Raw genomic sequence first — 18110 nt, 5'->3', positions numbered from 1 at the left:
TAAGATGCGCTCTTAAAAAGCAATTGCAATTATTGTTTTTAAATGTGCCATATCATATTTTTGTTGAAACTTACAATTTAAATGAGAGCAATTAAAACGCATATTTAATCATTTTTGGAAGTATTTTTACTAAAATTGCTTTCAAAAAAATACAACTGTATCTATATACTTATATAACAATACAATAATTAGAACAAAGCTTTTTCAATTGAAAATTGCACTCACATTAATGTGAAGGATGAATCTGATGTGCTTTAACGAGTTTGTTAATATCAGGCTCGAATTTACTTAAAAACAGCCGTAAGTCGTCGCGTTCGGTAACATGCAGCCGATTTGTCTTTTTGGTTAGGAACGTTGCTACAGTACTAAATCCACGTTCAGGAAAATATGACGAGAGGAGTGCTATCAGAAATCGTTGAACAGTCGATCATAATCCAGTGTAATCATTTTTTATCATAAAATATAGGTCTCAAGCGTATCATAAAATATATGTTGAACGCCCCTAATTTTGTGTGGGCCTTCTAACATCTCCCTGAAGGCCTCCAGAGCCCACAAGGGAGCGTTATCACCTACTTTGAGAACGAATGCTCTAGAGCTATGATGCCAAGAAAGTAAAAATTGATCGATTCAGAATTTACAGTTCCAGAAACATAAATAATAGTCAAATACCTACTTCCTTTATGAATAAGATAAAACACAAATAAACGGAATACTAAATATATACATGTATATTTAAGAAAGTATTTAAATAAATATAAATTTACCTGGACAAGATGTATGATGTTTCTTGCTATCAGACATTCCATTTGAAAGTACAGTATCAGCATCACTACCTCGTCTTGACGAATGTAACATATTGCCAGTTCTTCTTTTTCTAATTCCATATGTATGAACAGGAACAATAAGTTTGGGTCGCGGTATTACAAATTCTGGATCGTGTGGGACATCATCAATTCTTTCAAATGGGATTTGATCTCTTGATTGTGTCGTTCCTTTATATCTAACTGTTGCTGCACCTCTACGTGATTTTCGAAAATTATTTTTAAAATTAGAGAATTCATTATCGCTATTAGTATCCATTTCACTTAATTCATTATTATTACTACTATTACTACTATTATCACGAACTATCCGAAACGATTCTTTTAATAAATCACTGCTATTTGTTTTTTGTCTATCGTTATTATTTATATTATTTTTTGATAATGAATTTATTTTTGACGCATCAAAACGTTCTCGTATCGATTTACGTCCATTACTGTGCCAGTTATCTTCAAGTGATTGTTGTTGCATTCTTGTTGATCTTAAAGCGGGATGAATGTTTCTTGCATCATTAGCAGAAGTAAAATCAGCATAATCGAATGATGTACTAGCGGTAGTCAAATCTTCATCGGTAATTCCATTTGCGATAGTTCTAAATTTAACACTTTGATTTACATTTTTATTTTTTTGAGTACCCGATGGACTTTTTTGAATATACTCATTACTATTGTTATTATTAATTTTTGGATTATTTTGTTGTAATCTATTAGATATTTTTAATTGTTTTTCTTGCGTGCTTCTAGATCCTGATTTTGTTGTATTATTATTATTATTATTATTATTATTATTATTATTATTAATCGATTCATTATTGTGATAATCTCTCTTCTCTCGACTATTGCTGTTATTAATATAATCATTTTTATTTTTTAAACTTTCTTGACTTGATGTACGACTATCGTTAATAACTCTATTATCAGAATTTTTCAATATTCCAGGTTTTTTTTCTACAATAGTTTTATTTTGTTGCGGTGGATATTTTGAATATCTTTTTTCAACTTCGCTGTATGACCGATTATCTAATAATTCATCTGAAGATATTTTACGGTGTTTAATCGTATTATTACTATTATTAACTAATCCGGGTAATTTTACACCGATACGGGATAAATCTTTCGATGTTGAAGATTGCTGTTGCTGCTGTTCTTTATCTTTGTTCAGACCTAAAACCCATTGTTCATCGACTTCCTGCCAACTTGCTTCGTATTGCATACCAACCCCGATTGCAGTTGCTCTACCAGGATATTGTCTGATTTTCATCATCTTTCCATTATACCTAATCAAAGTTTAAAAAATAAGAAGATACGTTCCTCCTTTCACGTTAATATCATTTTTATCATCAAAAATAACTATTAGATCTTTCTTATTTATGATTAATATATATTAAAAATATTGTTATGCGTAAACGAAGTCACGATCTAATAAAACTGCGTGAAATTAAAAAAAAAATATCAATATTATTTCATTTAATAGTTAATGATTTAAAATTACAGTAATTAAATGCATTGTTTATAACAGTACATTATAATTAATATATTTACACAACCAACACTCTTTTTTCGGAAACAAAATCACTTTAAACTTTCCATCGACAAACAGAAACAAAAATTACAATTTTTTGAACATAAAAATATATATAGTAATAAATATAGTACAACGCACGAGAAATACTAACATTAAAAGAAATATTTATAACCTAATTTTGTAAAATATAGTTAACACAACGCACAAAGAATTAGAAACGTACGAGAAAAAAATAGACGTGAGTTTATATCAGCTCTACATAATAATCACGATATAAACAACAAAGTATTAAGAAAAACTGAAAGCGAATCACACAAACATACGGCCAGTAACGAACGCTACACGAGACTGATCCTAGACACATATTAACCACAACCACACAGCTGCTTTGCTTGACTTGTATATAGAAGTGGGGATAAAACCTCCCCCACCAATTCTTTACGAAATTCTTTCTCTCTATTCATTACTACAGCATTATTTTCCTTTCAACGTTATATTTAAAACACATTATTCCTTTATACACAAAGAGTATTACATATAACAATGATAAAAAAATGTATTAAAAAATATACTTTCATTTATTTATTTTTAAATACTAATTTTATCTTAATTATTCCGTGATATAAAAAATGTTATTCTTTTGTTCTTTTTTTAATAAAACGTTATAAGTGAACTGTAATATGATTCATAAATAATAACATAAGATATTTATAAATATATAACATTCATTGTGCAGCGTCAAATTATTATTATTATATATATTAGATCTTTTTATTTTATTTTGCTATATTTATAGAATATTAATTTCGCTTTGAAGGGGCGAATTTAAGTGTTCTGTAAATTATCATTTATATTTCAAAATAAAATTATAAAATATCGTTATATTTATTATGTCCAAAATATAGGTGAAAGAATCAAAATTATATTTTTATCAATTATTAATTTTTCGTACTGTTTTTTTTTTTTTTTTTTTTTTGAGTCATCATCCAAATTGAATGCTTTTTTCTAATCCGTTTACTTCTTGGCTCGTTTAATCTCAACATATCTATTTTGTTTTCAATTATTTGTTTTCTTTTCCATCTCACGAATTTATTTTAAGTTTTCTTCATAACTACTTTTAACAACTCCGTTGTTTTGAACAAACTTCTGCAACAGAATTATTTTTACGTTTATATTTATACTTCTATTCTTACTTTTTTATTAATTTACATATTCTCCACATTTCATCATTACCACAGACCGATAAAAATTCGCCTGAAATATTTTCAAAATTTCATTCTAATTCTTAATCAATTTTTTATATTAGCAGACTCTTTTTTATATAAAAACTAATAATCGATAGAAATCTTTAACAGATTTTCAGATTTATCCTGGAGGTCATGTTGACTTAAAATTAATATTGGACATGGTTACTGGATACGGATGTTCTTATCAGGATGTCTAACATATCGAAAATTTGAAATGCTCAGGAAATTTATATGATAATGCTTAAAAATTTCAATTATTTTGGAAAATAAAGCATAGAGGACGTTATCGATGTCCTACAGTTTCTAGATTCTGTTTCGAGAAATTTTGAGAGAGGGACAGAAAGAAACAACCGGACTGAACCTAGTAGAATCTAAATCCAATCCTTGAATCAAACGTAATGCGACCTTAATTTATGATAAATGTTAATGCATAATTAAGCCTTCACCAAAAGTCTGGGTAACAGTACAACGAAATTGAAATCAATATATCCTTGATAAATATTTCACATTTTATTATAAAAGTCACACAATACGTTGAGTTAAAGCACTTTGAATATTAAAATAGAGACCTTAAAAATAAAATATGATTTTTTTTTTCACATTTTTTAAATCGTTTAAAATATGTTTAAAAACCACGCAGGTGTCAATGACACAACTAACCGATGGTGCCAGAAAAAAGATTGCAGGGGGACAGAAAAGTTAACTTAGAAAATGAGCAATTTCTCCTAGATAACTTTGAATTATAAAGGAATTTTAATCAGATATTTATTAGATATCCAGATTATTTTCTTATAATATTACTGAAAAAAAAATATATATCAGAAAAGAATGCAAATTCCATTCGTAATTGTCGAACTTGTGTACTGAAATTACGTGGCAATATTTTTCTTTTAAAATAGAATTTCATTAAGGTGCACTAAGTATGAAATTTACCTTTCTTAATAACCTAAATATATATTTTTTAAATCTCTTGCGCAGAACTACGCAAGAAGACCGACTTTTCGTTTCCGATAACCTAACTATTTTTCAGTAGAAATGCACTGATTTTCCGTGCATTTCAATTTTCCGTGCAAACAACAATTAAAAGTGCTGGTGCAAAGAATATTCAGATACGAACTGCCGGTTATGAAAAAATAGCGTTGCTCGGTGATGTTGAAAATACTTTCAAACGGGAAAAAATTACTTCCGTATGTAATTTTTAAAAGAAAATCTACCAAAAGGTGAAACATTTCCACGAGCACAACAAATGGGATCGATGGCTAATAAATTAGTACTGGACCGGGATTAAATGCGTCTGGGAGCGTCGACCAGTCGCTTTATTACGAAAACCTTCCTACTTGAAACGTTTAGTTTTAGGGGATGTGTCATTAAGACATATCTAAAGCAAATTGATTGGTGGAAAATATGATCAGGTTATTATTCCTAGAAGAATAACATCTATTCTTCAAATTCTAGACATTTGCGTAAACTATCTATTTATAACCAAACTCCATTAACTCTATAGAAACTGGATGGCTAACACAACACACGAGACTACACCTGATAAAATTAAGAAACCGTCTCCGATACAGATTTGTGAGTGGATTATTGTGATTCTGTCAGAAATACCGGATGATTTGGTTAAAAATTCGTTTAAGAAATGTTGTATTCCGAACGCTTGCGATGAAAGTGAGGATGACTATTTGTGGTTAAGTGATTACGAAGATTCTACAGATGAAAATTCTACAGATGACAGAAAATCGAGCACTGATGATACTAATTAATGTAAATGCATACAATAATTTCTAAGCTTATAATTCAATATTTACACTACAAACTGATTTACTGACATTATGCATATAACCAACGTTCAATAATCTTCTATGGTTATTTTGTTAATAAAATGAAAAAATAATAATTTTTCTTCTTTTTTTTCAATTTCTCAAACCTTGGTGCGTAATATTGCGGTGCGTAATATATATATTGCGCAAAATAAATTTAATTCACAGAATTAGTATTGTGCAGGGTTTGGCAGGAAATATGAAACTGCTGCATTATTAAAAAAATGATCTTTATTGTTCATTACGTAAAAAAATGATTGAATCATTATTAAAATAGTATACAAATGAATCATTCTGCAAGTTAAGCATACCAATTAAAACGTCCTAACCGCAATAAGACACAAATTTATATGATGAATACAGATTTTATAGTGTATGACCTTGAAACATGCATTTACGTAAGTCCTGCTTCATAGAGATATAAAATGTATGAAATGATGAGTAAAAGAATTACAACCCTCACTGGGAATTAAGTTTTACATCTAGTAAAATTAGTCGCGTTAAGTAGATCCCGATGTGTTTTAATCTTAATAATTCGCTTCATAATAGCAAAAAAAATAAAAAATTCACGAATCGTTTTATATCCCAATCAATTTTTTGTTAGCATTTACAATTTCATTTCAAAATAGAAAACTGTATTTAAAATAACTGAAGAAAAAAAAAATTATTTTATTTCTGCTTTTCAGTGGCGGCTCGTTGCTAAAATTAGTAAGGGTGCTGCTCCAGAAAATCTTTTCTGGTCCTTTTCAAGGGCTTGGTTGAAGTTTTCTGTAAAATAAAAATCCGAAAAAAAAGAATCAAACAGAATACCTGGAATAATAATTTTATTCTACACTTTATCACATTCAAGAATACGGTGTTCAGTTTAACCGAATAAAGAATAAAATGTCAATACAGATAATATTTTTTAGTATTATTAGATAATAACTTAATAAAATGTCCCCTTACAAATACTATAGTTCAGTAGTGCTTAATTTAAATTTCTATGTACACAGAAACAAATACATAATTAGTTTTTACTAATTACCTTTTATTTCGCCCTTCCTCCGTATTTTTAGACAGATTTGGCAATCCAACAGTCCTTGCATTCCGCCATTTTCTGATCACTACCGAAAAATCAACTAAACCACTTTCATATTCCTCCCATCAACTAATCTAGAAAAGGGAACGAACAAGGAACGTTCCATAGATTCGCATAGTAAAATAAAAACTACCTTCCACCAGTACGCCAGGGTCGGAACTGCAGGAGCGACAGTGCTCCCTCCCTCACAGCCTCGCGTGCAGGTTCCTATGTGCGCATACGCACAACAGCCAAACACCACGCTACTGAAACTGTGAAGCTCACAGTTCCATACAAAGAATTTTATATATTTTTCATAAACTGGGAGAAGGGCTACTGACATTAAACTTAAGGATTATATATTGCAAGAGTATAAAGAAAGAATTAACGAAAAAAGACTCATTATATTAAATGTTATCGATAATAACAAGTGGAAATAGGGGGTGCTGCAGTTTCACTGTGCCTATACGCAAGCCGCCACTGCTGCTTTACTTCGTACAAGGAAGTAAAAATGGGGAAACAAAAATAACCATTAATTTTCATAATTGAATAATTCTGTATTTGCGTCAAATGTTATGTTTGTTAAATTTGAATTTTTTCATTTTTTTAAAAATACGATTAAGATTTAAAATTATAAAAAAATGTTATTTTTCAACCATTTTAACATATTTTATAATTTTAAAATAGCTAAAATAAAATCACTTTTCAAGGCAAGTCCCGAAAAAATTATTAAAGTACAGACCTATCAACTTAATCAGTAATTTAGCTAATATCATGGATCATGGAAAAAATAATAAAATCTAGATTAGTGAACTAATTTTTTTTTTCTAACCTCCGGAACCATCGTCCTATTACTTCAGAGGATAGATGAATGATTTGTAGCGTGTTGGTTGGTTTGCTTGGCATTTATCCTGCCACTACCCCATTAGGTCGCCCTAAAGCATAAGACCGAATGTCTGTGCCACAAACGGCTACTGAGCTACGAAACAGTTTAGCGACCACTGTCCTAACTAGCTCCTAGAGCTAATCTAAAAGCGTGGTACCATACACCATTCGCTTGCGTGTCCCACCGCCCACTTGTCATATATCACTAAAATGGGTAGGCGCACCCCGTCAACTACTAATATATATGACTATCAATAAAAAAATTATTTTGACAAGGACGGCAATTCGCTGCCACGCCTAGGCCACTGAATGCCAGCAAATACCTGTCCACCATTAAAGCGCTTGGAGCCTTAATATGGCTGGTAGCCAGCCATATCTCTCGGTTAGCTTCCTAAAGCAGCGCGGTAGGAGTCTTTTCCCTTAGGTAAACTACTGATGTCGGTTGAACAAAACAACCGCCTCAAGGAACAACCACACGGTCCGACAATGCAGCTTTCGCCAAATTGACTCGCCGCTTACGAGTGGCTAATTTTCCCCTTGAACTCTAAGTTCCAGGGTTCCACCCCCACCGCCCAAGAGGTGGGCAGTCGAACATCATGTGTTCGTTCGGCTGGACCTCCCCGCAGACGCACAGCTCATTAGCTGCCAGGTGGAACCGAAACAAATATTGGTTTAAATTTACATGGTTGAAGAGCATTCGGGCTCCCGTTGCCCTTAAAAACGATGGACATGCACCCCCCCCCAGATCCTGTATAAATCTATACAAAGACCTTCCCTTACTCGTGGTGTGCCGTTCTTCCTGCCATACTTTCATCGCTAGGCTGTAAATCCCCCTCCGCAGGCGGGAGATGGGCAACTGAACGAAATGTACATTGAACTGAACCGGTGCATTGAGATCACCATTTCGCTCCGGTACTGGCCCAGCTCGAAATCGCATCCCAAATAGCTCGGCCTCCCTGCCTCTTCCCAATTTCCACATGGCCGCCCGAACATTCACCACTAACTTTCACGGGACCATGGTTAGGTATAGCTTCAGAGGATGAGATGAATGATTTGTAGCGTGTGTTGAAAATGCCATGCCAGACCGGGATTCGAACCCAGGACCTTCGGATGATAGGCCAAGACGCCCGAGTTCGAATCCCAGGCGTTAGTTTTTGTTAGTTTATTAAATAAACTAACAATAATTAAAATGGTAGGAATTGCAAAAAAATTATTTGAAAATTTTGTCAGGAACCGGTCACAAATTTTAATGAATGAAAGCTCAAACATGTACAGAAGATTTAAAGAACTATGGCCTCCCACATGGTATTGTCTTATCACCTATTTTATTCTTGCTCTATATGAATGATTTGCTGAGACTGGATTTACAGGGAGGCGCAGATGATACTGTAATTATTTTTTCTGAGGAAACATGGGACTTAATGTATAAAAAACTCACAAAAGGATATATTTACATATAAAAGTTGCGTGATAATAATATCCTCAGTTTGAATTCTAATAAGACATAATACATGACATTTTCACCTAATACATCATGACAACAAGAAATAAATAACCTACTAAAATTACATGAAAATTTACACTACTTAAATAATAAACGCAATAAAGACTGTTCGTGCTCTTTATTGGACAAATGTTAGGCATACTAAATATTTTGAAGTTGTATCGATGAAAAATTAACCATAAACATGTACTATTCATATACGAAATAAATTTAAATTTATGGTATATATATTTTATAAATTAAATAGCATTATGATAAATATATAACTTAAATAATTTACTACGCTTTCATTCATTCTATTTTGCAATATGAAATAATCATAAGGGGTGAAACTATAGATAAACATATAAATGATAAACAATTTATTTGTCACCAGAAAAAACTTATAAAAGCAATTATGAAGAATTATAGATTGCACCCAACCGTTGAGTTAAGTAATTTAATGAATTAATATTCAGACAGGTTTACGTAAAAAAATAGTCAAATTAGCACTATAATAATGATAATTATGTACTGAGAAATGTATCTATGAATAATTATAAGAAGACATATTAATTATATCAGTTATAAATACATCAATATTGTTTCCGAAACGATTATAGTAAAATCCATAAAAAAGATTAATATGAAATAAGCAATATATAGGAACAGTTAAGGAATAGAATTTACTCTTCACTTGAACTTCTTTTAATAGTTTATTTTATGCAAGACCTAAATTTAGAAACATTTAAACTAATACAAGAAAAATGACTAATGATAAGAAAACTCAACTCATCATCAGCGATCAAATTTTGCTTATGTCTTAAGTCTTTTTGTATTCTAAGTATATGTGAATTGTACAAATGTAAGTTTTAAGTATAAGTGAACTGATTATATTTATTTTTATAACTAGCAGACTCGGCAATGCTTCGCTATTACTAGATTTGAGTGTATATATATATTTTATATAATTTTTATATATATATATATATATATATATATATATATATATATAGATTAAATAAACACAATTGAAAGTCTGATTAAACATTAACAAAATCAACATTACGGAAATTCACAAAATTTAACCTTTCCCCCTTTCCTTTTCGCCATTTTCATTTTTACAATATTCCCTACCCCTTTCCCCATTCCATATTTTCCCCTTTTCCCATCTTTCCCTTTCCTTCCACAATTTCTCTTTTCTTGTTTCACTTTCACCCCTTTCATCTTTTCCCCTTTCCCGTTTCCTTCTTTTCCTTTCCCTTTCAATTTCATTTTTTCCGTTTTCCCCTTTTTTATTTTTTCCAATTGACTTCTTCCCTTTTACCTTTTTCGATGTTTTTCTTTTCCGATTTTTCCCTCTTTCCCTTTTCCTATTTTTCCCTTTCTCCCTTTATCCCCACGCGTCAATCGGTACAGTAGTTTTTTAGTCTATAGTTTTTAGTATAGCGGACACACATATATCGGAAATACTGAAATAGAATCGTAAACTATTTAGTATTGCGTGCGTTGCATTTACGTCCATCAGAAAGCGCTATTTATCAAAAAAAGCATGTTTCGACCTGTCACAGGTGGAACATCTTAGGTATATAAATAGTAGGTATATAAAACAACGTGCGTATTTGAATGCAACGTTGTGTCAAAATTTCAAATTAATCTGTGAAGAACTTTCGGAGGTTTAAGATTTTGAACAAACGAACATTTATATTTTTATTTATATGTATTGCGAAAATTTGTAAATTCAATGTCTAAGATTTGAATTTAATTTGTATGGACAGCAATGTACTCTGAATAGTACTAACTAGAAAATATATGAAATAAAAATATATTGTAAATGTATTCATAAATATTGTAAAAATAAAACTCATATACGAGTATATTCACCAAATAAAAATGTAATTCATTGTTTTATAATTTAAAGAGGTATATTACCTTTTTTCACACTGTCTAATGTTTTGCATATTCTGATGAATTTCTTATAAAATAATTTATAAGCTAATTTAATTAGTAATTTCTTTGAAAGTTAGCCTTAAGTTAAAATATTCATAATTAACACACCTATTAAAAAATTAGTATTATTAAAAAATTCCAGAACAAATATATTTTTAAATACATATTATAATCAACAATATTTATATTGTATTTACATAATTATATTTAACAATTTTCGATTTATCTAAGATATCCTTTATTTTGTATTTAACAGAATTGTTAAATTCATATCATAATGAATTTTGGAATGAAAAATATTGATACTGTAACAGGACCATTACAACAGACTAGCAAAGAGAAAATAATAATGGAAAGAAGAATCCAGAAGGAACTAAAACGGATTCTTTTCTCAGAATCACAGGTCCGTTTAACAATTTGTTCTTTGAACAAATTGTTAAACGATGGAACCTCCAAAAGCTGTGGTTCGACCTGAAGGTTACCGGAATTAATATTTTTACTTCATTGTACGAAGTAAAGGAAGTATTGTGATCGCGAAATATTTCGGTTTTCAGATTTCAACGAAAATATCCATTTTGACCATTCCTAAATCCATTTTCACTAGTTTTGGCGTGACGTCTGTACGTACGCCGATAACTCAAAATAATAAAATAACTCAAAAACGATTAGCCGTAGAATGTTGAAATTTTGGATTTAGAACTGTTGTAACATCTAGTTGTGCACCTCCTCCTTTTATTGCAATCCACCTGACCAAAAGTATCCAAAAAAAACCCAAAATCCAAAAAATCTGGATTTTGGACTTTTTGTTTACTGTAGTAATAATCCCTCACCGAGAGCTTTTCAATAATACAACGATATATCATAAATGGTACTTATTTTCATTGGTTCCAGAGTTACAGTCAAATAGAATTTTAATTAATGAAATATTTGAATCTTACAAGAGGAACCTTACAAGAGAATCTTACAATATCGGTTCAAATTCGATTTCTCCTTTTTTTTTAATTTAAATATATTGATTTATTAATAATTATTAACATCTGTAAAAAACATTTACCTTGAATAATTCAATAATAATAAAAAAAAATATGAAAGAATACGAGAAGTTATTAATGAAATAAAATTTTATATACTTTTTACTTTAAAAAACTGTATATATATGAATATAATTTTATAGGCGTACAAGGAAGTCATGTGATGTCTACATCAGATTTTTTGTTAGATATATGTATTGTCATAATATTTATTATTTGTTGTGTTATTATTAATTATTTTTTTATTATTTATTTTACTTATAAGTCTTCAGAGTACTAGATTATATTTTGATAAAATTTTTGTTAATCTATCAATATCCTTGTCGAACCGCGAACACGCCACACTACTTTACACACTGCAATCATTTTTTTATGCTAATAATTTACCTCGACATAAATACCAAAAATTCTGTTAAGGTTACAAGCACCATTTATTAGCTAAGATCTACGTCCTCAGCTATTTGATTTATAAATTCCAGTCTTCCACTACAATTTTCACTTTTACACTAATAACGTTTAACAAAATTACGATAAATTATTATTATGCAGTAAAATAAAAATCTAAAATATGCCTTTTATAACCAAAAAAATGTTATGATTCCTGTTTATAATTATCAAATTTTTTTTAAATATTAATCTTTCCAAAAATTCATTAAAAAATTTTCTAGAGGTTTAATATGAAAAAATAGCAGCTAAATATATACGCTCGTATAAGGAAATGCTAATAGTAAATAAATTGCTTTTTTCCAACCCGTGTAAGTTTTTATAAGTAAAACGTTACACATGCAATTATCATTCACACAAAATCAAACCAATTATGTAAAAAATTAAGAGATTTAAAAATAAAACAAGCAAATGTTAAAAAAACAAAAAAACAACAAAAAAAAACCAGGAAAAACTGGTTTTAAAATGATTTAGTATCATCTGGTGTTAAGTTAAATGAATTGTTAATAACAAAATACTTTCGTAAACGTCTAAAATATTCATTAACAAGAAAAAATAATTATTTTTAGAAAAGAAAAATTAATATTATTATTTTTTTTTTAAATTACCCAATAACAAATTAGCTTATTTTTATCTCAAATTTTGAAAATTATTAGCCATGAAATAAACAGAGATTAACTTTATTTTACTGTTAACATGTATTATGGACACTGCTCATAATATTCAAATTTTGCAAGTACCATGTACTGAGTATATCCAAAGTTTGGTAAATAAAAAAAAAAAAAATAAAAAATAAAAAAAAAAAAATATATATATACACTTTTTTTTTTGCTAAGTGTAATGTAATCGTTTCGGTTCAAGTACAGAGATAGAAGAACAATTGATTACATTTACAGGAACCAGACAGAAACAGTAATAACTGAAGAACATAAAAAAGAAGCCGTAATAAAAAAGGGAGTCCGACAACGAAGTTGCCTATCACCGTTACTTTTTAAGCTTTACAAAGAACTAGCAGTTAATGATGTTAAAGAACAATTTTGATCCGAAGTAACAGTACAAATTGAAAAATAAAGATGCTAAGATTTGCTGATAATATAGTAATTCTAGCTGAGAGTAAAAAAGATTTAGAAGAAACAATGAACGGCATGGATGAAGCTAGACAAGAACTACCGCATGAAAATAAATAAGAACAAAACGAAAGTAATGAAATATAGCAGAAATAACGTAGATGGACCACTGAATATAAAAATAGGAAGAGAAAAGATTATGGATATAGAAGAATTTTGCTATTTGGGAATTAGAATTACTAAAGATGGACGAAGCAGGAGCGATATAAAAAACCCGAATTGCACAGGCAAAATGAGCTTTAAGTCAGAAATATAATTTGTAAACATCAAAAATTAAATATCAGGAAAACATTTTTGAAAGTATATGTTTGGAGCGTAGCTTTATATGAAAGTTAAACTTGGACGATCGGAGTGCCTGAGAAAAAAGATTAGAAGCTTTTGAAATGTGGTGCTATAGGAGAATGTTAAAGATCAGATGGGTTGGTAAAGTGACAAATGAGGAAGTGTTGCGGCAAACTGATGAAGAAAGAAGCATTTGGAAATACAGTTAAAAATACAGTTAAATACAGTTAGAAGACTTATATTAAAGACCACATATTAAAGCATCCTGGAATAGTCGGTTTAATATCGGAGGGAAAGGTAGAAGGAAAAATTATGCAGGCAGGCAACGTTTGGAACATGTAAAAAAAAAATTTTAGGGATGTAAGATGTATACCGAAATGAAACGACTGGCAATAGATAGGGAATCTTGGAGAGCTGCATCAAACCAGTCAAATGACTGAAGGCAAAAAAGTAATCGTTTCAATCTCAATTGAAATTCAGATTGTTCAAATAGTTTTTGAAATATAAACAAACCAAAAATGACAACAAAGTTGTAATACTTTCCTGGCATTGGTTACTTATTCTTATATAGAGAAAAAAATAATTACACACAAAAAAAGTTACTAAGATATCTTTTTTGGGGTGCGATATTGACCTTGAAACGCTACCAACAAATTGTCCCATACTCATGAGACTGTACAAAATTTTATCAAAATCTGTTTATCCAGTCAAATATTAAGCTTCAAAGACGCCAACAACGTACATACGAACATACACCCTTTTCGTTTTTTGGGATTCTTGGGTAATGAAACGTCGAGAAATGCAAAAAAAAATCCATACTCCAATTTTTTGACTGATTTTCATACTTTCATTCTAGCATAGATTTAGAGCTATGATCACAGGAAAGTAAAAATTTATGTATCTTAAATTTTTGTACCTTATACTTTTCAAAAGTTAAAGGGATTTACCTTATTTTCAAATGTAATATAATGATTAAAGCTGATAGTAAACATTTGTCCCATTCAGAATTTACTGTATTCAGAATGTCCCATTCAGAATTTCAAAAAGAAATAAAACAGTTTTTCTGTAATATACATATAAAACGTACTGTAATTTTCTAAGCAAATGAACATGATATTTAAAATCAATAAATAAATTAAACGTTACATTTTATTTGAAAACGAGGTCTCACAGTTAAAACTATTTAATATATTTAAGTACACAGTCTAGCGGCGGCTCGCGTATAGGCACTGTGGAACTGCAGCAGCCCCTATTTCCACTTGACATTATCGATAATATTTAATATGAGTCCTTTTTTCTTTATACTTGTACAATATATAATCCTTAAGCTTAATGTCAGTAGCCAACCCCCAGTTTATGAAAAAGACACAAAAATCTTTGTATGGAACTGTGCGCTTCACAGTTCTAGCGGCGTAGTGTTTGGCTGTTGTGCGCATGCGCCATAGGAAGCTGCACGCGAGGCTGCGAGGGAGAGGGAGCACTCCCACAGTGCCGACCCTGACGTGCTGGTGGAAGGTAATTTTTGTTTTACTCCGCGTATGTTGTGCTTAAAAACCGTGTACCGTATTCTTGAATGCGATAAAGAGTAGAATTAGATTATTATCCTGCTTCCAGCTATTATATTCGATTCATTTTTTTCGGTTCTTTTATTTTACACAAAACTTTAACCATGGTTGTAACAATTTAGATTAAAGTAAGTAAAAAATGTTTGATTTTTTCTTTTAGGATTTTATCAAGTTTCTGAATAAATTTTCTTTCTATACATGTTTGTTTCTTTATACAAAATCTTAAAACAAAGGCAAAAGCTTTTCTGGAGCAGCACCCCCACTAATTTTAGCTTCGAGCAACCACTGACATAATTTATAGACACTATTTTCAAAAGTTTTCCGAATTTTTTGATTCTATTTATTCCAAATTTTTTTGGCATTTGTAGAGTTTTGTGATATCTAATATATCAGGGACTATATGGTTCCCTAAGAACGATGAGGTGCACGGATATCTTGGATTGCCACATGTTCATAAGGAGATATGGAGGACCAGTAGGACTGCATAAAATTATCTAAGCCGGACAAGCATGTGAATCATCTGGCGCTGAATTTACTTGACTATGGGGAGGAAGTACAAACGTTTGAGGAGGCTATATGTACTGGACTTCACTGATTTTTAAGGGCATGGATGGTCATTGGAGTGCGTGACCTGTGGGATGTTGCCTTGTTTGATGTCAAAAATAGTTTAAACTTTAAAAATCTATACTGAAATTTGATATATGTTGTACCTGGTGGTTCATTCATGAGCTGGTTTGATTCTCTGCTGAGAATTCCTTATCATTATTGTATTGAGACTATTGTTTTTATTTACACTATCTGAATTTATTATTTTTCACTTAACTTGGATGACTTTAATATTTTGTGACTTTATTATTTATCTGTTACCTTTGTGTTTATCGTGAGAGGTGACGTATATTATTAATACCGTATTTCAGATGGGATCGTCTTTAACTTTGGATGGTCTCTTGACACGTTTCTTAGCCAGATCTCTTTTACTTATGGTGTCAATCCTTTGTCGACCGATTGTAAAAATAAACTGCTCAAAAGAAAATCGACAGCTTAAAAATTATAAGTTTCAGAAGATCTTTAGAGACCGAGATTTTTTTTTATGAAAGGCTGTGTGTAGTAGTACCGGATAAAAAAAAAGACGAGGATGGTTTGTGAAAAGAAAGAAAGGAAAAGGTTGTACAATTTGAAAAAAAATATATATATGTAGGCCTCTATAGGCCTAAGCGCGCACGAGTATGTAAAAAAACCGTTTCAATAGTTTTCCTTATTATAATATTTTATACCGTAACGGCAGGTAAAGTATAGATGAAAGCGTTCGAAAGGTCATGTTAAAAAAAGGAAAATAATAATAAAGTAAGGCCCAACAACTAAAATGTCATGCAAATAAAGTTTTCAACTTAATCTTTGTTTGTAAAATTACTATTTCATGTAACAGCTATATTTTCTCTACCAAATTGAATAAAATAAAGGATATACCACGGAATTCTATACAAATAATTTATGTTCAAGTGCGAATTTTAATTTCTATTTTAAATAGCACGAGCGCATAATGTTCACACTCAGATATATATATACATATATATCTTAAGGCGGTTAGAATTTCCTGAAATTGAAATAAGGTAGAAAAAGAATGGAAGTCACTTTCCCTTTTATATTACTCCATCAATGATGGCTTCCCGTAATCACAGATTCGCTAACGAAATACGGGAAACATGAGACAGGTATTGTATAATCGTGAATCCTTAACCCAGAAAAATTATTTACAATTTTAACTATTATTTACACCCAAGCAACGCAAATTTAATAATACATGGATAGATACAGGCTTTTTAGCATTGAAAAGAAACACCCATTATATTAAGCAACTAGTTCTAGTTAATAATCTAGATTTTTACTTTACATAAAAATCGTTTTAATTTTCTTGATTATATATAAAGAAAAGAAAGTTAATACAAACAGTATGAAAAAAGCTATTTTTTTTATATGAAAGCCATGTATACATTTTGCAAATAATAAAATATAATTTTAAAAACCGGTTGTAGTTAAATTTTAAGATTATTTTCATCTTTTATGATTTCGAAGGATCATTTTAGTCAGTCCATTACCCAAGTCTCTTCGAAGAGACTGTTCAGAAAACTACTGTAATCATTCAAATAATATTACAAAGATTTTTAAAAACTTGCTTTATACTTTTTAGTCATGCATTAATCAAATTATTAGCATACACTGCATGAGTTTTATTAGTAGCTTAATTTGGACTTCAAAAGATATATATTGATGTTACTATGGAGCCAAGTGAACAACCGCGGTACGGACAACCAACAAATGGTACGGAGCCAAATGAATCGTCAGAAGCCGTCTCAACACACTGTCCGCTAAAAATCATCACCCACCCTCTCTCTCTCTCACTCTCACTCTCTCACTCTCTCTCTATTCCTCTCTCTCTCTGTGTGTGTGTGTGTGTGTATAATATATATATATGAGTGATGATAGAATGTTTTCAAATTCGAAACCACAAAAACTGCTGTACCAAGTTTTTGTCATTATTTTATGTAAAACGGTTATCGGATTTGTCATCTGCGACCCCAAAAACCCCGCATAGCCGTTTTGCAGATTTTCCAATTTTTTACACCCACACCCTTAACTTATCCCCGTACGGGAGATGTTTGCAAAAGTAATAGTTGAATATTCTATTAACACCCGACCTTAGTAACTGTGCAAAATTTCATCAATAGGCAATGTCAAGAAGTATGTTATATTATTATACCCGCACCCTTAATTTACCCCGTACGGAGAGATGATAACAAAAGTAATGGTGTAATACTGTATTGTCATCCCACCTTAGTAACTGTGCAAAATTTCATCAATAGGCAATGTCA

At 30.5% G+C, this 18110-nt stretch overlaps 1 protein-coding gene across 2 annotated transcripts in view; it reads right to left on the bottom strand.

Moving 5' to 3' along the window:
* The window catches only part of for (cGMP-dependent protein kinase for), a 617480-nt gene that overhangs the window by 278072 nt on the left and 321298 nt on the right, over positions 1-18110 (bottom strand). The window contains exon 1 of one of the 2 annotated variants that reach the window (XM_075359082.1): positions 765-2912. The exons of the other annotated variant lie outside the window; for it this stretch is intronic. Within the exon in view, the coding sequence (XP_075215197.1) occupies positions 765-2085 (1321 nt within the window). The 5' untranslated portion in view covers positions 2086-2912. Of the gene's footprint in view, positions 1-764; positions 2913-18110 lie in introns of those variants that run through there. 2 annotated transcript variants of the gene reach the window in all.

Source organism: Lycorma delicatula, chromosome 1, assembly GCF_047948215.1.
Source record: "Lycorma delicatula isolate Av1 chromosome 1, ASM4794821v1, whole genome shotgun sequence".
Taxonomy (NCBI): domain Eukaryota; kingdom Metazoa; phylum Arthropoda; class Insecta; order Hemiptera; family Fulgoridae; genus Lycorma; species Lycorma delicatula.
This window is presented reverse-complemented; position numbering and strand designations above follow the sequence as displayed.